Below are 24,433 nucleotides of genomic sequence, written 5' to 3'. Positions count from 1 at the left end.
GGACTAACATGTTACAGTGCCTCCTTTGGACCTGATGGGTCGAGCTCTTCCCTTGGGTGGCTGTACCCACTGGGAACTATATTTATATAGTTCTCATCCCACGTGGTTTTGGGGTTTCAGGTTCGCACGCAAGCGGCGCGGCGGCGCGAGGAAAGGGAGTAGCTCCATAGATAGCGCCCTACCACTGAGACCGAGATAGCAATTGTAAGGTACCGGACTTCTAAAATCATGAAGTTACGGTGTACATTTGATTGGAGAGCCATTTGAAAGGTTCCGGAGAAGTTCGGTGAAGTTCGGGAGCATTCGGGCGATTCAGTGCGCGTAGGCGCGGAAACGGAACCGGAAAGGCTATGTTGGGTCATGAGCTAAATCCTGCATTAGCATGGATGAAAAGATGATGAAAACATGCTCGAAAACATGTTTGAGGAATCTCGGCTCGATTTGAAAAGAATCGGAGGTCAAATAAGCAAAAACGAGCGAAAACGGAGAAGAAACGGTGAAAAAGCTGAAAATTTGGCTAAGTCCTAAAATGCTGAGATTCTGGACTTTCGGGGACCAGTCCCTCAAGTCCAAGGACCGGTCCTCTATACAAAAAATGCCCCCGCAAGGGGGCAGTGCACTAAGTGAAAGTTGAGGGTCTTTTGTGCAATTTTGCACTTATGAGAGTGTATAGAAGGGGAATTAGGTCCTTCTCTCTTCTCCCTCACCCATTTAACCCCCAAACGTGTCCCTCTCTCTCTCTAGAGAGAAAAGAAAGAGAAGAAAAAGAAGAGGAAGGAGAAGAAGAAGAGAAAGGAGTTGGAGAAGAAGCTTGGAAGGATCACCATCATCATCTTCTTCTTCCATTGCTTTTGGAGAGCCTTTGGAGGTAAGCTCCTTGCTCATCAATGGTAGATTTGTAGGGTTTGGTTTAAACACCCTATGAATGGATTTAGAGGAATCCTAGCTTGCTATCTAGATGAATGACGCTTGATTCATGAAGGGATTTGGTGATTTTTGCCGTAGTTGCAAACTAGGGCTCCGAAATGAGGTTTTTGGAAATATGAGGGTTTGATCTCTTTTGACCCTCTGTAAACCTAATTGCTAGGTGTCCGAACGCATAGGAAGCGACGGTTCGTCGATTCGTCGAGCCGGTGCAAAGATATTGAAGAAACTGACGATTTAGCTTCGTTTCCGCCTGGAGGGCCGAGGCAACGTCGTAAAGTCGTGGAAATGGATTTGTGGCATCGTGGCATCAAACCGAAGACCTATAATTTCCGGGGCTGCGAAGTGGAACACAGTTGAGGCGCGGTTGCAATATCGGGCCGAGTCGGACAGCGCGTGTCGCGGGCGGCCGATTGCAAGTGGCTACGAGCAATCGGAACGCGATGACAGGTGGGTTGTGCTTACCGAAGCAACTAGGTCGCCTGCATGTCAAAGTAGACTATGAGTTATGGTTGATGCATATGTATAAGCATATTAGCATTGTGAGAGTTATGCTAGTTGATGCTTGCATATAGATGCATTGAAAATACATGCTAGATGGTAAATTATAATGGCATAGATTAGAAATGCTTAATGAAATGCATGATTGCGTGTAGTATATATATGCATAGTGGGATAAATGCTAGGTGCAATTAGCATTATGAGATCATGTTGGATAAAATGCATAATGGTATGTAAATACATGCTAGTTAGTATGGCATATTAACATTATGAAAATATATGCTAGTGCTAGTTTCATGCTGATGTGCAATAGAGCATGTAAGTAAATGATGACATGTTGTAGATCATATTAGAAAGAACATATACGATGACATTGTAGGCATGTGTATGAGAATATGTGGCTACAAACTCGATGTGGACAATTAGGTGTCGAATAGATCGAGTGGCATTGTACTGAGAATATGTGGCTACAAACTCGATGTGGACAATTAGGTGTCGAATAGATCGAGTGGCATTGTACTGAGAATATGTGGCTACAAACTCGATGTGGACAATTAGGTGTCGAATAGATCGAGTGGCATTGTACTTAGTGTTATATAACATAGGTTGTGTTGAACCTAGTGTCGCGAACATAGGTTGAACAAGTGAACCTAGAATCAAGATCTAGGTAGAATGACATTGGACCTAGTTTAAAGAACATAGGTTGGGATTGAACCTAGAGTTAGTTAAACCTAGGTTATGTGATAAGGGTGTTGAACCTAGAGTTGATTAGACCTAGGTGTGTGGCATTAAACATAGTGTAAAGTTGACAGTTATGGCATTGAACTTAGGGATGAACTAGTTCCCGAGAGATGTTGTCTAGAGTGGTAGGGTATCCTCAGTGACGGGGATTTGATCATACTCATATGTCTGTTCGAAGCTTGGGGTGGTCGCTCCACACAAGCAGTGCACTCCGGAGTTGTCACACGATAGGGATAGCCGTTTGGGTCCCGAGGGATAGCCGTTAGGGTCCCGCAGATAGTCTTGGGCGAGTGAGCTGATCCTCCCTTTGTGAGTCAGGTGAGTGAGCTGATCCTCACCTGTGAGATTCAGATTGGGTTGTGATATTTGTGTGAGTCCGGCGAGTGAGCGGATCCTCCCCGAAGTGTTTAGAATGTGAGTCGGGCGAGGGAGCGGATCCTCCCCGAAGTGTTTAGAATGTGAGTTAGGCGAGTGAGCGGATCCTCCCCGAAGTGTTTAGATTGTGAGTCGGGCGAGTGAGCAGATCCTCCCCGTTGAGATTAGATTGTGAGTCGGGCGAGTGAGCGGATCCTCCCCGTTGAGATTAGATTGTGAGTTGGGTGAGTGAGCTGATCCTCACCTGTGAGATTGAGATCTTAGGCAGGTTAGCCTAGTGAATAAGGTAGATGTAAACTTTAGAGGGTAGTGTGATGCGATAGAAAGTAGCATCGGGTGATCTACTAGTGGTAATTGCATTCTTGCATGAATTGTATACAGTATAGCATTGTTGCATTTGTGAGGCAAAGCATGGTATCGTGGTTGCATAATAAAGATATATATCGATCTGTTTATTAAACTAACCTGCAGTTTGCCTCCTTTAAACATGTTGGTTGAGCTTTTCCCTTGGGTGGCCGTACCCACTGGGAACCATGGAGTTGGTTCTCACCCCACGTTGCTTTGGGGTGTTACAGGTTCGCACGTGAGCGGCGCGGCGGCGCGAGGCGAGGGCGTAGCTCTGTAGATAGTGTCCTACTCCAAAGACCAGAGATAGAAGTACCCCGTCGACATAGCTTAGGGGTATAGAGATGAAAAGATCCAATGTATCAAAATTGTAAATAAAACTGTAATAGCGAAGATTGTATTTGGAAGTTTAATGTAAATGAGAATGGTAATGTAAAAGTGTAAGAATGTGGATGCGTGTAATAATTTAGGATGTGTTATGTTGTTGATACGTTCCACTATGCAATCTGGATTGATATCGGTTCCTAGTTGGAACCTTTGTATTGTATTGATTGCGATGCCTTGAACGTACAGGGGAGACTCTGTCCGAGGTACAGGGGAATCCCCGGTCCGTTCGGCGCTGTTGTCGGCGCCGCGACCCCGGCCAAATAGGCGGGTGGTCGCGGGTCGTGACAGGAAGTGGTGCCTGAGCATAAAGTAGAAAATGGGAAAATGGTTTAGACGGACCTAGGAGACCCTAGGATAGTGAAACCGTAGAGGCTAAGGCTCGTGAGAGACGAGGACTTGTGATTTTGTGGCGAAAGAATTATGGATTGGGTTGTGTCGTGAACCTCTAAAACGGATGTTAGAGGTAGACTCAAGGTGTGGTGTATTCTCAACCAAGGGTGTTCATGTTGGATGCACACAACATGAAACCGGGTGATGAGAATAGATGCCTTTGCATGACTTTCGTCCGATTTGAGTCGGTGTCGGTTGCTTCGTACTTGACCTAGAGGGTCGAGAACCGGTCGAGTTGTCGCGTTTTAGGATGCAATGGTGCTGCGTAAGCAATCTTTGTTTAGATCGGCTCGGGAGGGGACAGGTGATGTCCCTGAGCAGCCCGAGAGTTCGGGTGTTATCCCCATGGAATGAACAGTGAAAAATAAGATCACTGTCGGTAGAGTGTTTGGTTAGTGGTTAAGTACGGGCATGTGGGCCTAATAGTACCTCGAATTGAGGTAGGCGAGTCGTGCTTGTGTTGTCGGTATGCATAGGCAGGGTTGCCTAATGCGGGACATAGTATATGGCGTGTAGAGCGCTCGAGCATAGGTACTCGTAAAGCATGGTGTTGACTCAGCTGGGAGAGTGTGTAGGCAGTAGCACTGTAGCATTGCTAGGTGTGAAGCGTGCTTGGGATCACTCGTGCGGCTGATGGCTGGCAATAGTTGCTTTGGAGTCGACAGTGATATGTGTTGCTCGGGTGAGCGAGTCGTGTGAGACGATGGTTGTGGGTATTGCTGGAGGACGATTCGTGCCTGGACCATTTGTGGACTGTGGAGCCTGGGTCCATGTGGACAGGCGCAGTCAGCTGTGAGTGACAGTGGCCCGAGTAGGGCAGAGTTTTCATCAGGGCGGTAGTCCGATCTGAGACCCGGGAGTGGGGAATGCCCCGTGATAGGTCGTGCGACCGAGGATACACAAAGTGTGTGATGACCCAACCAAAGGATTTATAGTGGTTTGGGGTTATGTTGCTCCTGGTTGGAGTGTGTGCGAATTCCCAAATGAGAATTTCGCCCAGTGCTGATTGGGTCTACGCTAGTGAGTGAGAGACGCTACGCGTAGTTGAGACATGTTTAAGTGATAGGCCTATGTAGGGCGGTGACTGGTGGTTCACTTGTGAAAACCGAGGTAATCGGTTTGGCCGATAACTCTGTCGAGGGGTTTGGCTTGGATTCACGAACGGAGTGTTCGTGTGAGTTCATTGTAGAGCGATTTGAAGTTGGAAGTGGCAATTGAAGGATAAGGTAAAGTGGTCTCAAGGAGACACATGGGATTGGTATTGGTGCTCGTAAGTGCATCAGAGTTTGAGAGTGGTGCTCTTTTATGGATTAACATTGAAGATGGTGTCACGCCCCGCGACCGCCCGCCTATTTGGCCGGGTCACGGCGCCGCCGACAGATCGCCGAACGGACAGGGTTTCCCCTGTACTGCGGACAGAGTCTCCCCTGTACGTTCAAGGCATAGCAATCAATACAATGTGCGAAGTTCCAACCAGGAACACATTTCAATCAAGATTGCATAATGGAAGGTATCAAACAACATAACANTTTGTTTATTTTATTTAGAAATAAACTTAGCTAAAACTGTGAATCAATTATGATTCGAACTTGAAACCTCGGGTACCAACCACCAAGTCCTTTGCCACTGCTCTAGGGATGGTTGATTTCAACTACTTTCTTTCGGTCAACTATATTGTTAGGTTTATTAGTGTACGCAATTTGTGATATTGTGAGTTGAGTTTATTATAAAGTTTTGACGGTCTGAATACTTCTTGTTGTTCAATTACTACAGAACACTATGCAAAGATGAAGATGGCTGCACACACTAATCCACATCATGTATAATTATGCATTCATGAGCGTATTAGTTATTTTTTTCCTTTTTAACGAAATGTGGTGAGTAGGAAATAAGTTACCATTAAAAACAATTGTGTTTCTCGTAAATTGTGATTAACATAACATTTGGGTTTATTCTTTTATAAATTAATTAGAATATCGCGAATGTGGAGGCAAACCCCATGCATCCGACGCGATCCGCGTCCATGCCACATCTCGGTATTAATCTAAAAAAAAAAGATGCGATGCCTAAAAAGAAAGGACACTGAAATCTATTCAAACTTTTATATTTTATTTTATTACTTGTTTATTATTGGTGGTCCTGGCTATTAAAAATCATATTTGGTGGTGACAAAATATTACCACGTTATCTTTATTAAGATGACAACTTTTATGATTCGCCACAATTTTATATAGTGGCAAGATTTTAGACGACAAACTTATAGCAATTTTAAAAATCGTTACGTTTTAAAAATATAGCACCTTTTTATACATATGGCAGCGACGCTACTCACCAACAATCATATACAGTAGCAATAACAAAAAAGAAAATATGATGTACATATGTCACTACCGCTACTGTATGCATGCAACAATCAGATGGTTAGTCCCAAAGATACCCAATCCAGAAACCTGCCATGTTGGTCTACAGACCTTAAGCCTGTGCCACTGCCACTCTACCTGCATATAACCCAAACTAGGCCTCTGAGCTCACAGGCTGGCACTTCCAACTACTTTTCCGGAAAAGAACACTCCATTGCGGTGGATCAAACTGCTGGTCTTCATGAAATGCGTACGAGTTGTGGCGATCGATGCTGATATGCTCAATAGCCAACTGTCAGCAACTAGCTGACAATCCTACCCCTCAGGGTATGCTGACCATGTAGGTTATTAAGTAACCGAACCGACCGAATAGGTCACAATACTAGAATCACTGAACCGACCGAATAGGTCACAGACCTCAAGTACAACCGATAATCCACTCCACTTTTAAATCATGAAACTGAATATGAAAAATAACCAAGCAGAGCAATAATAAAAAGTCAAAGGGTGTTAGGCTCATCACATGATATGCAAGGTAATAGTAAAGAAAGGGTGGAAAGAATGTCACCGAGCGTGCACCACTGTACCGACTTCGGATCAAAGTACCCACCTGTACGAACATAGCGCTTGTCTTCCGACTGTGGAAGAACATCAACCAGACCTTCGGAGGGTTCACTGGGTTAGAATCTAACCCATAAATATAAAACACTAAACTCACAACCCCACAATTAATCCCACAGGAATCGGCTTCTCGAAGCCGATTACCGTAACTCGCTGAAAGTCCCAAAAATCGCATCAGGACTCTGCCAGGACCCACGAAGTGTCCCGGGACTTACCGGCTTGCGCCACGAGTCACCCGCTACCCCACAACACCATAATAAAGGTGTCTTGGCAGCAAATACGTAAACTCACATCGAAACGATTATTGTCGGATAACCGTTCCGATCCGGGTCCCCGGAAGTGTCAATTTCGGCACCGGAACCCACCGTCGCTCACCCGTCGTCTCATACCCTCGAAACGACATAAGTAACCAGCCAATAAGGCTCAGCGACAGAGTATAATACACTAATGCATTGTCAGAAGAAATTCGAACCGAAACTGCGTTTCGTCAGGGAATTTCGCCAAAAAACTCACAAAAAATCGATATTCGATTTCCGTAAAGGCCTCGGACCTTGGAGAATCAGTCCAGAGATCACCCGCCACCCGCACACACTGCCCATAGTGGCCACAAAGTGTACATTTGTATAGAAGTCCCTACAATCACATAAAACAAATTATTTTATATGATTTTCGGGGTTTTACGGCTCGACAACACAAACCAAAGATTTTCAATGCTGACTGAGACATACGCTGTTAGGTCTCGATGTGCCGGAGGCTGTGCTCATGATCTGGAGCATGGCCGTCCATTGTGGAGAGTGCGGGAGCGACATAAAATTTAGCGAACTGCGCGCGCTGAATCTCAACCGCACTTAACTCGCAAACCGGGGGCTTGTTGACCCCAAAGAAGATGAGCACGATGATCAACACTGATCAAGAATCATCATGCTCACTTTCGAAAGCATCAGGGTGCCCTTAGGTCGCCGGAACAGCGACTCGAACCCAAAGTACTGTGCAAACCAGCTAAATAAAAGCTTACCAGGCAACGGGAACTCGGGTTGGCCGACGGCGGCTAGACGGCGGGCGCGCCGGCAGCAGGCGGTTGTGGCCGGTGTGGGGAAGTCGGCGCTCGCGTCGGTCGGTGGCGGGAGGCAGCCGGAGGGACGGTGGAGCAAGGAGAGCCCGCACGGCTAAGGCTTCGGTTCAGAGAGCAGCGACGGCCACGGCGGCCTGCGGAGCATTCAGGGGTGATGGCGACAGGTTGCTGGAGGCCAGAGGGAGGCAGTGCGGCCAGTCCTAGGCGGCAGCGGGATGAGAGGAGGGATTTGACAACCCTCGGCCCGAGTTTGCTCCAGGTTGGCCGCAGGTCATCTAGAAGGTAACGACGGCGTGCGGGGATGGCGGCGACCGGCAGGGGAGGTCGCCAAAAGGTCGGGGGGAGGCGGCGTGGCCGGCCCTAAGCGGTGGCGGTGCGAGGGGAGAGAGAGATGAGGTTACCTCGGCCCGAGCTGGCTCGGGTTGGCTACAAGTCACCTAGGTGGTGTCGACAGCGTGCGGGGACGGCGGCGACCGGTGAGGAAGGTCGCCGCCAGGGGAGGATCCCGAGGTCGATGAGCTCTCCAAAGTTGCTGCTCGGAGCAAATGGTAAAGGAAGGAGTTGAAGATGGCACTTGCGAAGGAGAAGCAGCCAGTTCCGGCGGCCGGCTGTGTGCGCAGGTGGCCGGGGTGTGCGCGGCAAGGGCAGGGGGAAACGAGAAAGGCGGCTAGGTTCAGCTAAGGGAGGAGATACGACTAGGGTTAGGGTTTCATGCATGAAACTCTAATACTTTTATATATATATCAAGTGTAATTGCATGATAGTCCTCCAAAGTATAATATTTTCAACCGAGTCCCTTATAGCGCGAGTATTTCGTGGGTACGCACCTCGACGTTCGAAATCACGCAAAAGGGTACATAAAATATAGGGAGTTTTACAAATTTTCCGTTTTGCCACTTTCAACCCCTTCTCAATCTTTATGCGATTCCCGGAGTCCATCTGTCGAATTTGGGATCGGACTGCACCAGCGCTTTCAGCACGATCGGGGCATCGATTTGTTTCCCCCGATATGATCGCCGATTTGCGACGAAAGCTATCCTTTCTCCGATTTCCAAAAGCCACACACACACACACACACACACACACACACACACACATATATATAACACACATATATATATATATATGTGTGTTATATATATGTGTGTGTGTGTGTGTGTGTGTGTGTGTGTGTAAATGAAATAAACCTCAATTTAAAACTCGAATTTGAATTTTCTACCACCGGTAGGTACTTGAAACATTCTCTAGCCTACTACAGGACACACGCACGAAGCACAAGAAGTTTTACAACACAAGAACAGCAAAGAACAAAAACCCTCTTCGCAATAAAATTCTTTTTTCTCGAAAATCGTGCATCAAAACCCAAATCCATCAGTGTCATTGGGTCCAGAACAATCGAACTATTGAAAACGAGCTATTGAATCACTATAAACAGAGTCCAATACGTACCAGAAGCCATCTCACTCATTGGCCTCTCCGAAAAATCCGAGTTACTATTCACTTTAAGTGAGTAGTAAAGGTCGCGTAACTTCTCCATCCTAACTCATTTTCTCCTGAAACTTGATGAGTGCTTATGTAATTAAATTACATACAAAAACATCATCAACAAAGCACGGCCAAATTCTCAGTCCTCATAGTGGAGAGTAAGAATATGTAAACACGTCTCCGCTCTTAGTGGGTACCGCAAGCCGACGAAGGCAAGCTTTACTCACCAGCAAATGGAAGAGATAGTCAATAGTAGTAAACAGGTGAATCAGGTACAGTAGCAATAGAATAACACTGGTAATAAATGCAACAGTAACCACTACTATAAGATATAGTAGTAATCGACAAAAAAGGCATAATTAGTAGGAACACCGAAACAGTAGCAATAATGACCAAAAAAGAATTACAACTGCCAATCAAGACATAACTATCGGCTCCTGTAAAGAACAATAGAATACACCAATGCATCAAATGGATTAATAATGCCAACAATAAAGTCAACTACCATATTGGTCTAAAGACTCAGGCTAAACCACATCATGCTCAACGACCTGGCCTATAACCCTAACAGGCACCTCGTAAGGCTCATGAATCGGGAAATACGATCACTTTTTCGAAAAAGAACACCCTCTTGTGATGGATCAGACCGCTAGTGTATGTGAAGATGCTCACGAGCTATGGCAATCGATGTAATATACTCAATGGCAAACAACGACAATTAGCCTAAAGAGTAATCCACAAAGAGTCACCGACCAATCAGGTCCATCGCTATCTAAGAGTGTCACCGACCATCAGATCAACTAATGTCAAGTCATGCGATATACATTTAGGAGTGTCACCGACCACAAGGTCAACTAATGTCAAGTTATATAATAGGTAGCTTAGAGTGTCACTGACCGTAAGGACAACTATTATCAAATCATGAAATATATAACTAAGAGTGTCATCGACTATAAAGTCACTAATGTCAAGGTCATCTACTATAATCATACAATAGATAACTCAATCACAAGGGAACACCACTCTACCACTAAATCATGATAATACGAGATAAAAGCAAGTATAGAGCAACTAGCTAGGAAGTCAAGTGGTATACGTACACTCAAACAGTATCAAGTAACTAAAAGAAGATAATAGAGATAGAAATTACTGAACAGACACTACTTTACCGACTTCGGATCTAAGTACCCACCTCTTTTGTAGAATGAAATCGGGTCGTTGACACCCTGTCAATGCCTCCCGTTGCAATTTGGACCTATGCAAAGTTCCATCCAAAACCATAATTTAGTTCAAACTCACTAATTACAAAAGCTATGATTCCATGTGAATCCAAACACGCGAACAATCAGGTTTCTAAATCCCGTTCCACGGTCACCGAAAGATCGCCCGATTGTTGCACCGACTCATCAGAATGTCACCGCAACATACGAGGTGTCCCAAATTGAGCCCCACACTTATCATACCTCTCCCACTATCCCAACACATCATTTTAATGCTATTGGGGCAGCCGCACTAATAGTGCACTAAAACAAGAACTCGAGATCCCGAAAATCACCAGTTTGGCTCCCGGGATACCCAATTCGGTACCTGGGCCATCCACAACCCTTATGTTGTGACCATAGCTGTCAAACCTCATTCTGCCACCAGCCAATAAGGCTACAACACTTCTGCAAACAGCAGCAACCCGCACGATATGACATCGCGCCGGAAACTACTTGATTTTTCGCATTTTGGAGTCCGGATTATCCCCGAAGCATTCGGGAACACTCTGAAGTTAATTCGACCATCCCACTGTCCCAAAACACTCACTTTTGGGTGTTGGGATAGCTGCATGCTAAGTGGTGCAATTCGGGTACGAATTCCCCAAAATTCGTTATGTCGGGTTCCTAAAAATTACAGTTTTCGGCTCCGGAACTCAACTAGGGCCGCTCACTAACCTGTGCTTCGCACCAGCAAGTCCCTAACAAGCAAAAGGTGTGTACCTACTGTCGCAACCAGCAGCAAACACTCACTCCATGTAAACAAAAGCCAACAAACATGATAACATAAACACAAAGTCACCTTTTTTGCGAGTCGATTATCGTAAAATTCAAACCAAGGGTTCCCGGGCTTCGAACATCATGTTCGAACACTCAACATCTGAACTATTGCCATCTGGGACAGCCATGATGCAAAAAGCGTTAATGCGGCATTCCGTCGAACACGTGGCGGACGATATTATAAATAATAAAGCAGTGTTTAGAGATATACCTTTGACTCCGCGACTTTGGAATCCGAACAGGGGAACAGACCAAAATGTCTTGATGCTCTAAATACCGTGCTTGCTTTCCGGAGCGAATCCGAGCACCGAGGAGTGCGCTAGTGCAGGTTGTCCATTGAACCAAAAGTCTTCCTAGGAGCGACGTCTCATTTACAGCCACTGAAAGCTCCCATGCTGCAACCGAAGCGAGCACGTCGATGCACTCAGACTCCTGATGACCGTGCTCTACAGTAGGGATGTCGACGACAAGCTAGGTGGCCGGAATGGCAACCTTGACCAAAACAAACCTCCAGCTCGAGTCCAAACCGAAGCAGCAAGAGTAACCCTGCCTCCTCTAGCCCTTGTGCGGCCAGGGGTGGTCGGTGCCGGCAGAGGGTGTCCGACCCGATTGAGGAGTGAGGAGATAAGTATTATGATGAGATAATAAGTAGCAGATATTTTGTGTAAGAAAAAAAAATATTTGAGAAATGCGCAGATAGGAAATAGAGAATATTACATGTGATAAAATACGATATTAATATTACATTAGTATTGTCACAATAAATGACAGATACTTTTATTTCAACCGTTGGATGAGATCCAGTTACAAAAAAATAATATTTATATTTGATAATAAATTATTATTTAATGAATCATTTGAAATGAATGGTTCAAAATAACTAGTTATGAAAATATTACTAAAAAAGATAGAGACTGCTAGGAGCCGTATTCCTTAACCTTTGATCTAGTCAAAGATCTCCTTTGGGAAGCGCGCAGGGATTAGGTACAGCTTCATGACCCTCAAAGTTCGCGCCCTTCGACGGATCAAGCGACACACAACATAATATCTAACAATCATAATATAATAATAATTCAGTTACATTACTTATCATATGAACATCTGTAGGTAAGGAACTAAACCAATCCAACAGAAGGTTAATGAACATCATCAACGGGTAACTCTGGAAACAACTACCTAGCACCGCTCACGCATCGTCCCAACCCTCACCGCCCTTATCATCTGAAAAATGGTGGGGGCTGAGAACATGTAAACATGTCTCCCCTCCGAGTGGGTACCACAAGACGACGAAGGCGAGGAGTACTCACCGGTATAGGAAGAGATAATCAAAGTCATGAGCATATATCACAAATACAGTAGCAATAATACCAAAAGGAAAGAGAACAATAATAGAACATATAACTACCGCTACTGTAAAGTAGAACATAATGCATACATGGATATCATTACTACAGTAGCAATAATACTGGGGGTGAACAACAGTACAGAGAAATATAACTAGCCGCTACTGTAATACAGAATAAGGTGCAAGTATGCATCAACAGGATGATCAGTCCTAAAAATACCCAATCCAGAAGCCGCCATATCGGTCCGAAGACCTCAGGCTATACCACAACCGCTCTAGCGGGGATGTGACTCGAGTAATTTTTCGAAAAATGACCGCTGGGGTCTCCGTGGCATATAACCCAGCAAATGACCGCTGAGCTCACGGGTCGGATGTACGACCACTTTTTCGAAAAATAACACCCTCCTGAGGTGGATCAGATCACTGGTGTACATGAAATACATATGAGCAGTGGCGATCGATGCAATATGCTCAATAGCCCACTGTCGGCAGATAGCCGAAGTAAAGTCCAACAAAGAGTAACCGACCAACCAGGTAAACCTCTGTTGGGCCAATTCGGCGCGGACAGCTGGCAAGCCGGGACTACATCCATGATCCATGTCAAAACGGTGGACCGGGAGTATATAAGATGCGCCAGAAGATATGAGCCGCGTTTGTTCAAAAAGTTGTAACAACTGCAAGCGGTTATGAGAAGTTCCAATCTGCCGAAGGTGGTCCTCCAAATCAGGAGATAGTGGCCGATCGTGCAGTGACGATAACTGAACGCAAGGGCAACTTTATAAATAGGCATACGGCACCCTGAAAAAGGGTCTTCGCCCCTGCGCACAAAAGACCACCCTTATTTTCCTGCATCTTTCTTTCCTGCATTTACCGCTTTTTCCTAGGAGTAGTTCTCGTAACTTAGCATCCTGGAGTCTGTCTGCCCCTCGGGCATCACTCCGTTGTAGACTAAAAACTCTTCTCTCTGTACTCTCTGCTGTTATATTCAATAGAGGTCTATTATCGGCTTTTCAGGCCGGCCAGTTTCCTGTGTTGTTTAGCCATTCGGCTCATCTTTCAGTCGAATTCTGGGCTTCCCCTCTTCGTTCGACTCATCTTGCCGAAGCGAGTTTACTGTAGAGGTCTTCGAACTGATTCGATCCCTCATTGGCCGAATCGCTTGATCCGTCGTGGGCGCAAACTTCGAGGGTCACCATCCGCCGCCGCTCATCATCCCGACGTTCTTCCCGAGGAGAATTCTTGATCGGGTCAAGGGTCGGGACTTTCGGCCACCAACAACCTCTATCTCAAGGATAGAACAATATCAGAGTAACCGACTAATTAGGTCAACCTCTATCTCAAGGATAGAACAATATCAGAATAACCGACCAACCAGGTCAACCTCTATCTCAGGGACAAAAATATCACCGACCAATCAGATCAAACAGAGCAAGTCATGCAATAAACCACTAGAAATGTCACCGACTGACATATAAGGATACGGGTGTCACCGACTATGAAGTGAACTAATGTCAAATGATGTCACGTATAAATACGTGTATCACTGACTATGAAGTCAACTAATGTCAAATCATGTCATGTAAAGATACGAGTGTCACCGACTATGAAGTCAACTAATATCAAATCATGTCACGTCTAAATACGTGTGTCATCGACTATGAACTCAACTAATGTCAAATCATGTCACGTATAAAGACGTGTTTCACCGACTAAAAGGTCACCAAAGTTAAGATCACCTACTATAAACATCTCATGGATGAGTCAATGTGATGTCCCAAACTTTCCAGGGGGGTACCCATCCTAGGACTACTCCCGTCCTAGCACGCTTAACTCTCTTAACTTCTTAGGCCTAGCCACAATCCAAAATACTTAAGCTAGGTAAAGAGTTCTAGCCATATTATATCTTATATATTGGACTATTTGAGGTCTCACAATCTCCCCCCATTTAAGCCCTGACATTCTCGTCAGGCTCAGACTCACAAGTAGCAGGCGATGTGAGACTCGTCTCTTAGTCTTGTCGCCGAAACTCATATCACACTTCCGGCTGGTAATTGGCTCTAATACCAACTATGATGCCCCAAACTTTTCAGAGGGTCGCCCATCCTAGAACTACTTCCGTCCTAACATGCTTAACTCTCTTAACCTCTTGGTTCTAGCTATCACCCAAAATATTTAAGCCGGGTTAAGAGTTTTAACCCTATTATATCTTATATATTGGACTATTTTTGGTCTCACAGTATTTGATTCTATACAAATAAACATCATGTTAATTACCAATCTGTCTGTTTGACCAGTCTTGATGCTTGAAAATTGGGTTTGTTTGGTTCTACTAATAAAACTTAAGCTGGCCCGTGCAGACACCGGCTCAAATTATAAACCGGCTTGAAACCGCCAGTCCGATTCGATTCGGCTCCCTTCGCGAACCGACTTCACAAATTAAATTGCTAGTGCGCACCAGACCAGACGCAAAAATCCCTTCACAATCCCCTCGTCTTTTCCACGTCTCCCTCCGCTCATGGCGCGCAGCCTGTCCGCCCACACCGGCGCCGTCTCCTGCGTGAAGTTCTCCAACGACGGCCGCCTCCTCGCCTCCGCCTCCCTCGACCGCACCGTGGTGGTCTACCCCGCCGCCTCCTCCTCCTCCTTCTCCCCGCTCGCTACCCTCTCCGGCCACCAAGAGGGCATCTCCGACCTGGCCTGGTCCTCCGACTCCCACTACCTTTGCTCCGCCTCCGACGACCGCTCCCTCCGCATCTGGGACGTCCGCAACCTCGCCGGCGCGTCCTCCGACGACCGCTGCGTGAAGATCCTCCGCGGCCACACCTCCTTCGTCTTCTGCGCCAACTTCAACCCCCAGTCCAACCTCATAGCCTCCGGCGCCTTCGACTGCACCGTCCGCATCTGGGACGTGAAGGCCGGCAAGTGCGTCCGCGCCATCGACGCCCACGACCTGCCCGTTACCTCCGTCCACTTCATCAAGGACGGCTCCATCGTCGTCTCCACTAGCCACGACGGCTCCTGCAAGATCTGGGACGTCGCCTCCGGCAAGTGCCTCAAGGTGCTCATCGACGATAAGACCCCCGCCGTCTCCTTCGCCAAGTTCTCCCCCAACGGCAAGTTCATTCTCGTCGCCACCCTCGACGACACCCTGGTAATTCAATGCTTCTCGTCTTGATCATCTACTACAAGTGTTTGATCTAATTCCCCCAAAAATTTCCCATTTTTTAATTTGGATTACTATTAATAGCGTGGTGAAAGAATTCTCTAGTAGAAGCAGTAGGGTTTTTACAAGTTAGAACATTCCAACTCTAACATTACCGGGCGGGCTATAGAGACGGATAAGAAACTTGATTTCTATGTGTGGTCTTGGGTTGCGACGCCATTTTAGCCTCCCTTCGCATACTGATTAACTAAGGGCCATAGATTGTCTTGTTTCTGATATCCTCCAAGTGGTGCGTAGGTGGCTCTTACTGCTTCTGTTATCGTGGTTGTTATTCTCTCGACATTTGCCTGAAGTGAAGCGGTTCATCTTTGGGGGGTGATTAAACATTTCGATTGGTATCCTCTGATGTCAAGCACTTTGTCTCTAAAGTACAGTTATCATCATTTGCAAGTTCTCTCAATTCTGCTATTTTCTAGCTGATTGTAGAAGAAAGATCTGGTTTGATGAGATATCAACCTCTGTTGGCGTTGCAATTTGCAACAATAGTTAGTTTCGGAGCGTGCCTTGTGATTCTTGTGATCGATCAAAGTCTATATATCCCTTTGAACTCGATAGTCGTCTATTGTGGTGTTGTCGGACGTTGTTCTAGTAAGTTAGGTACTTGATAAGTTGATAGATATACTTGCAAGATGTGTCTACATGTTTGTGTGTGACTTCTACTCCTGAACTTGCTTTGTTCTGGTATTGGGAGCTGATTTAGGTAATTAGGTGTTACATTGTTAGTATGCGCTTTAACTACTTGATTATGTGTGAAGCTTGCCTTGCCGTGGCTTTAAAGATTAAGAAAAGTGCTACTACAGCCTTAGCATATTGTACGTTGGACTGTGGGGATGGTTTAGCAACTTGCAAGCGTTGGGGTTCACAACAGGCGGGGGTGGAGCCAGTGGAATAGAGAGAGATTTTTGGGATCCTGTACCGTTCGACCCTAATCTCTTGGAGGGAGCTAGATAATTCCATTAAACCCCAAATCTCTACAGAAACTTCTTATTCTTCCTAAAGTAGTTTCTTGTAGTTATTTGCTTCCATTGTACGTGTCTATCTTCATTTAGCAGTTTTTATTTTCATTTGCTAAATAAGGCTCTAGTAGAACCTTTGATGTCCACCATTCACCATCTATTTACATACCTTTCTGTACCTCATTTATGGTCCACTCTTCAATTAATCCACTTTTTCTTAGACATCGGTGCTGCCAGATATTTAACAGGAGCATTCTCTAATATTCAGGATGCGATCTTAAGCTAATTTGTGTCCTAAATGTTCTTTAGATTCAAGGTAATACAAAATTGACCTTAAGAACCAAGAAGCCCTCAAAGATGAGAAAATAAACTCTAATTTAATCACATTTGTTCTTGCCAAAAATGAGGGCGTCATCTGTTCTGTAGGACAGTTAATTCCATATTATGTTCATTCTTATATAAGCCAGTGGAACACCTCAGTTTCGTTGCTTTTATGCGCCATAATTGTTTTGACTATCAACTGTCAAAACAAATAAAAATGGGGGGGAAAGGTTCTTTGTCTTAATTCTCTTTTGCATTTAATAATACTCCTCACTTTTTCAACGAGTAGCAACCTGGTTTACGAGCTGGAATATTTTTAACTTGTCCCAGAAAAGGCGAAGAGGAGAGAGGGAAAATTGACAGAAGAAGAAGAACCCTAGGGAAAAAGTAACCTTGCATCTTCCTAAGTAATCTGGGTAGAGAAGTTTTTCAAGAATACTAAAATGCTCCAGCATGAATATGGAGGCTAATTTTCAGGTACCACCATGTAACTAACAAGCTTTTAGAGATTTGTAGGTAATTTGATAGATTTTAGGAAATAGTAGTAAAGTAAGAGGGCACTAATTTGTATTTCATACTAATTTTGCCGTATATGCATTCACCATAATCATACCTGCTTGCTTTTTATTCTTATGACCATCTTAAACATTAGCTGCCTCACATCTGATTGCATCCTTTTCACTACTTTGCAGAAGCTATGCAACTATTCGACAGGCAAATTCATAAAGATATACACAGGTCATGTCAACAGGACATACTGCATTACCTCCACATTTTCTGTTACAAATGATAAATACATAGTCAGTGGGTCAGAAGATAATTGTGTTTATATATGGGACCTCCAAGGGAAAAATGTTCTTCAGAAATTGGAAGGTCATACAGACACTGTCATCTCAGTTTCTTGTCATCCAACCGAGAACAAAATTGCTTCTGCTGGACTACAGAATGACAGAACAGTAAGGATATGGACACAGGATCCTGCATGAAAATGTTCCTAGGAGAAGAAAAGTTGCCATAGGTTGGTTGATTACCGTGTAGTACTTGCATTAAATGAATCACTTTTACTAACTTTGTACACTCTTTCTGTTCCTTTTTCTTTGCACTTAACCACCACTTCTATTGCCTCACATTTATTTGCAACTTATGAACATAAAATCACGTGGTTTTGGATTTTTAAATGTTTAGAGGTCACCAAAGGTGGCTTTCTGTCTTCACTTTGATAGACTAGTTATTATCTCATCGTCCATTTCTTCCATCTAAACTCAGGTATGACCCCTGCTCGTAATCCTCTTAATTGAAGTTGTGAGGAACACCATGATTATGGACCATCATGTTTTTCCTTTTTAATTAGTTTTCTATTTAACCAATTGAAATCTCATCGCACCCTCTTTTCAATGTTCATGAATTCATACTAATATAATGTTAGGTAAGAGTTTGAACTTTTAGTTCATGTTTCGAGCCAAATAGTAACATGATGCTCCTAAAAGATGTCTTGTTCCTGGCAGAGCATTTCTAAAATTGTGCTTTTAGAATGCTGAAGTCAAGTCCTTTAACAGGTTGTGGATCTATTTTCGGGCATACTAAAATTGTGCTTTTAGATGTCTTTTTTTTTATTTTTTTATTTTTAAAAGGCTTTACCAGTTTATCTTTGGAGTCTTGCTTTTATAATGCTTAAGTCTTCCTTTTTTTTTTCTTTTTTTTTTTAATTAAGAGATAGATAGCACGCTACCCGCTTCGTTTATTTCATTTAGAAATAAACTTAGCTGGAAATATGAATCAACTAGGATTCAAACTTGGGTCTTGGGTACCAACCACCAAGCCCTTTGCCACTTGCTCTAGGGACGGTCGGTTTTTATAATGCTGGAGTCGGTTCTTTTAACATACATGGGATCCTTTATTTGGACCTAGTATTAACTAATAGGTCTTGGCCTGGTCAGTCTTTTTTTTTTTTTTCTTTGGTTACGTGAACTTAAATTCTATGCGGAGTTGCCGGCAGATGCTTCAGTGTTCTTGTCATTATTGTTGGTTAGCTTCCAAACTAATCTTCTTTTTGAAAAGAAAAACAAAGGGTCGAAAAAAGTTTCTACTACAGTTTTGTATATGGTTAACACCATAAATTTTTTTTTTTTTTTGAGAGGATTAACACCATAAATTTATAATCTGTTATCCGCCACCACAGTCCATCTCATAGAATTTGAGCTTGAAAAAAGATTTTTTGAAAAAAGAAAACAGAATTATAGTCAAACAAAAAGTGGTTTTTTTTGCAATTTAGAACTACTAGAAGGGCAAGCGGCTTTCTTGTTAGTCGCAGAGAGGGCTTTGAAGATTGTCTTTAGGAATGGCTAACTACAAATAGAACAAAAAGCAAATTCTAAATATGCCTCATCGAACTTGATAACTTCTTATGCAGATTTAACTAATACCCAAGAAGTGCTTCAGCACTTTGTGTCCGTTAATTGTGAAGCTTGTAATAAAATGGTAACACAGTTGCTTCCTGTTGTAGTAAATCCCTATTTATTTCCTGAATGACTGGAAAAAAAAGTGGAAATGACACAAAAGTTAACTTTCGTGTGTCATAACAGGTTTTGAAGTTAGAAACTAGAAGATATTTTGTTGGGGAACCCACATCACTTCAAACAATAGGTTTCAAAAACCTTTAGACGAATAAACAATGAATTAAACTACTCTTGCCTCAATAGTAGGATCTATCCAATAAAAAGAGAGGCGTTTGATATAATCAAATGAAAAGAAGAAATCACTCTGTCCTTGTGTTGGTTCTGATTCTTTCTTCCTCTTTTTTCCCTCTTTATGTCAATGTTTTTTGACATTGTTGCTTAATTTTTGTCTTTTAATTAATATATCTATCCAATATATGGTCTTTACCTTCCTTTCCAGGATGATTAATAAATCTTAGTCTACATCTACATCTTGCTTTAATTAACTAACTTCTTAAGCGGCTAATTGTCTTCTTGAGATAAACAATCCTGACTATTTTATGCCACCACTGAATTTGCTGGAGGAATATTACGAATTCAAGACGAATGACTTTTAACACTTAGATCAAGCAAACTTAGTTTTTAAAGTTTCAATAGATTTGAAGGACGAATTTCATGGAGCAGTAGTAAATTGATTCATTGGAAGCGCTAGAGCTGCTAGATCAAATATATACTGTGCATCAAAGAGTGCCAAAGACAAAAGCAGAAGTCATACTAACAAGTGGAACTTTTTTTTTTTCTTTAACAACCTAAATCTAATGGGTTGGAGTAGGTTAAACTCAAATAGACTATTCTGCAAGTTAGTAGCTTTCATCCTGTTAGGGCTGATTAGGATGTAGTCATGTTACTATTACTTATTTTGTCAAATGTGGGAGCCCTAATAATGGTAAACTGTGGCAACAAGGTGAACCAACAAAGTCAACAACAACTAAAAGGGGAGTCGAAATAAAGGAAAGCAAACTCAAAGAACATGGAAGCGATTTGTTTCGAGGTTTGGCCTTTTGCCTATGTCCTGCCGACTCTCAACCTCCGAGATGTTGGAGTTCCACTATTTGATGCTTTTGTGAGCAAGCACCAAGTCTTTTATGCCAATTTCACACTTCTTGAGTACAAAAGATTTCTCACAATAAGTAACAATGCTCTCTAACATAAGAATTTCTAATAAATAGCTTACTATTTGCTTAGAGAGAGAATAGAGAATTACAGGTGTATTATAGAAATTCTAAGCTTCAAAAGATTGTTCTTGAGCCATAAACTCATCCATTTATAGCCTCAGCAATTTAACTAGCTGTTATATTGTTCTTAACCGAAGCTGAGCGCAACCTCTAAAATTGGGCGCCCAGATTTCGCAACGGTAATTGACACTATTCCATTGTGTCTAACGGCTACTACAAGTGATTTGACAGGACCGCAATTTTGGGCGCATTCAGGGAATCCGGGCGCTCGGTTCTAAATCGGGCACCCGCTTCTAGCGAGCAATAATAGATATTTGAGCGCTCCTAGAAAATTCGGGCGTCCAATATTGAGAATCCAGACTCCCAAATCTAAACAGGGCGTCCGAATCTTCTCAGCCAGAGAGTTATCCTTTGGATTTAGGCTCGCAAGTTAAAATTGCGTGCCCTAGTCTCTTTAGTGCAGTCAAGGTAAACCGGGTGCTCGGTTTCAAACCGGGTGCTCGGTTTCAAACCGGGCATCCAAATTCACCCAGATAGAGCTCATCTCGCGAATTCGGGCTCACGTTTATATTTGGGCACCTGGATAGCTGGTATTTGGGCACCCGAATTCAAATCGGGCGCCTGTTTTTGTGCCAGAACTTGCATCCTTCAACACAAATTCAAGTTTTTGAATTTTGCTTAATTTGTGATGATTTTATGGCTTATTTTCAAGCACACTCAGAGTATAATGAATCATAATATGGTTCATATGTGCATAGTAGAGAACAAGAATAGCAGATTCTCGTTTCTAATGGATCATGGAAAGAGTTTATGTGCAGCTATCACTTATGATGAGTTTGGCTCTGCCTACTGGGAAAGTTTAGTAGTGTTTGTGCTTATGGTACAATTCCAGTAGCTGTAGAACATCATTCTTTTCTTATCTCATTTTCTGTTAAATTTTTTTTGTTAGTTCTTTTTTTTTTTAGGTTCTTAGCAGTTTTTCTTTACCTTTCACTGCAGGTAGCCAAGTTATCAGCCCCCTACTCTGCTCAGTGTAAAGTCCAACTGCACTTGCTTCTTTGTATAGCTCTCACCCGTATCTGGGGATAGTCATTGTCCTACAGCAGTGAAGCAACTGGTGCACCATGGCTGATAATCCGGTACCCTACTTCGTCCTCCAACATCGTTTTCTTGTTAGGGTTCACATCCAGCAGCTCAGCCGGCTCAAACCTAGCTCGATTCATGCGTTTGACTTAGTCTTAACTGTCTATTTGATGAACGGTCCAGTAACTCTACTTCGACGCCTGCCGTCAGTCATTCTAACTGTTTTATGTTGTGATTTAATAAAAGAAGTTTTTGTGCCATTAATGTGGAGATTGAGACAGCAGGTGACGAAATGGTCGCAGTTGGCGCCGATAGCGTTCTCAGTTATGAAGGTTCCGTACTCGTCACTTAGTATTTGGTTTGTGTGGTTGTGCTGTGAGCCCTTGACTTCGAAAATGCCTGTTGGTTCCACCGGCATTGAAGATTACGAGCGAGACATAAGTATCGTTTGCAATTTTCTTATGGCCATAAATGAAAGGTTTGAACAGATTCGAAGGAATCAGAAATGTTTTGGGGCAAATATTGTTTTGGACTAACTCGTCAACTGGACTAGATTATCGGTTTGGTTAATGTAGTTTGCATTTTCCTGATGCAGTAATTGAAAGGTTTGAAATATGTGTGATCTAGAAATGTGCTATTACTGACCAGGGCTGGCTCGAAGGTTTGAGATATGTGTGATCTAGAAATGTGCTATTACTGTTTCCCTGTTTAATCAAAAAAAAAAAGAAATGTGCTATTACTGACCAGGGCTGTCAGTGAGCCGAACACAAGCGAGCTGAGGTAATTAAACGAGCCGAACATAAACTAGCTTGTTAAAGTATCGATTTAAAAAATTCAGCATGTATGACTTGTTTATTAATAAGCCGAACACGAGCTAGCTTGTGAACAATAAGTTAGATTGTCGGTCTTACTGCCGGAGAAAAAGTTAGAAAAAGTTAGAAAATTAAAATCTTAATCTAATAATTGAAATTATAAAAAATAGCTCTTTCTATATTTGGGTTGGCCTAAAAATTCATATAGTAAAAGTTTGTGTGCATATACTATTTGAAGCATTTAGAAACGAAATTTTAAATTTTTTCAACATTATTGACTTAATGATTAAAGAGTTTCAAAATTTATAATTTTAATAGTCAATATAAGGTATTTTTTCATTTAACAGCATAAAGATATTCAAATCAATTAAATTTTGTTTAGAATTTTTTTTTTAACTATTTAAAACAAGATCTATATACGATCACAAGATTTCTATTATCATTTTTTAAAGGATATTAATTTTCAGTCGTTTATTTTTGTATCATATCGAAATAGTATGAAAATTGATTTCTAAATCCTCCAAGTGGTATAGGTCGTGTTTAACGGTACTGATCGTCAATTTGAATGCTCCATTATCGAAAATAAATGAGTAGCAACGGAACCCGCTTGCTATTGATATATTCCAGCTCAACTCTCTCTCTCTCTCTCTCTCTCTTAATCCAGCTACTATTCTTTTAGGAGGATGAAGGTCTTCGTCCTCCTAAGACGATTTAGATAATAGGGATTCCAATTCAATGATCGAAAACACCAAAGTTGATATCGAGTATTTAAAGTGTTTAGAAATTAAATTTCATAAATTTTTAAAAAATCGATAAAAGGTAAAAAAGCGAATAACCTTATGAAAATATATGTGATTTTCTCAAACATGATCGGAGTTATCAGACGTTATTTAAATAGTATAATAATTTTTTATTAATATTTAAGCGGTTGGATTGCTCTACACCATTATCAAAAAGCTCATATAGGCTGTAAAACATTATCAATTTTGTGATTCTTTGATCCCTACGTGAATAATTTTTAAAATTTATTTTTATTTTTATTTTTTTTTAGAGAAAGGTAGCATGCTACCTGTTTCGTTTATTTCTTTTAAAAATAAACTTAACTAAAAATGTGAAGCAACTAGACTTTAAACTTGGGACCTCAGGTATTAATCACCAAACTCTTTGCCACTTCGTTTATTAAATTTAGTATCTAAATGCTTTAAATATTCTAGATCAATTTTGACAGTTCCGATCATCGATTCTAAATTCAAACCATCAAAAATGATTAGGAGAATGAAGGTCTCCATCTTTCTAAAAGAATAGTAGTTGTACTCTTTATATATTTAGGATGATGGTGGTCTTGTAGGCTTGAGTGGATGGTTCTTGGAATAGCATAATATATAAGGTGGAATTGGTTAAAGAAATAGATCTAACAGTGAAAAACTTACAAATATCAAGTGCTTGGTGCTTCTAAAAGCACCGTAGCCGGACTCTCTCTCTCTCTCTCTCTATATATATATATATATAATTGAACTATATCAAATCGAATACGAGCGAGTTAACCCTTGCTTATGTTCGGCTCAGTAAGATTTCGAGTTAAAAAATTTAGCTTGTATTAAATGAATGATCGATTTCGAGCTCGAACACGAGCTGCCTAGCGAACAGCCCTGCCCCACTCTGGAGTGCTTGTCAATGCACGCTAATGGAAAATCAGACTCCGTAACTAACGACTTTGACTATGAACGTAGTTGTGGTTTTTGTACCTGATGGTTTGTTGGATTCTAATTCTGACTAGTGCGTT

The 24,433-nt window shown here is 42.6% G+C and overlaps 1 protein-coding gene and 1 long non-coding RNA gene across 2 annotated transcripts; both read left to right on the top strand.

Annotated features, from left to right (window-relative positions):
- On the top strand, nucleotides 15,101-18,299 carry LOC109712822 (COMPASS-like H3K4 histone methylase component WDR5B). Its single transcript, XM_020236590.1, has 2 exons — nucleotides 15,101-15,736; nucleotides 17,778-18,299. The coding sequence occupies exons 1-2, from the start codon at nucleotides 15,101-15,103 to the stop codon at nucleotides 18,069-18,071; spliced, it is 930 nt and encodes a 309-aa protein (XP_020092179.1). The 3' UTR covers nucleotides 18,072-18,299.
- LOC109712912 lies at nucleotides 19,261-22,102 on the top strand. The gene is made up of 2 exons (XR_002216995.1): nucleotides 19,261-20,571; nucleotides 21,755-22,102. It is a non-coding gene; the product is annotated as an uncharacterized LOC109712912 (long non-coding RNA).

Source organism: Ananas comosus, linkage group 7 (assembly GCF_001540865.1).
Source record: "Ananas comosus cultivar F153 linkage group 7, ASM154086v1, whole genome shotgun sequence".
In the NCBI taxonomy this organism is placed as follows: Eukaryota; Viridiplantae; Streptophyta; class Magnoliopsida; order Poales; family Bromeliaceae; genus Ananas; species Ananas comosus.
Note: the sequence above shows the minus strand (reverse complement) of the source record. Positions and strands in the feature narration are given on the sequence as shown.

Bases quoted from the DNA above. Each gene is read 5' to 3' on its own strand.
- LOC109712822 (XM_020236590.1), top strand. From the start codon at position 15,101: ATGGCGCGCAGCCTGTCCGCCCACACCGGCGCCGTCTCCTGCGTGAAG. The intron at 15,737-17,777 runs GTAATTCAATGC...ACTACTTTGCAG, and splicing joins CCACCCTCGACGACACCCTG to AAGCTATGCAACTATTCGAC.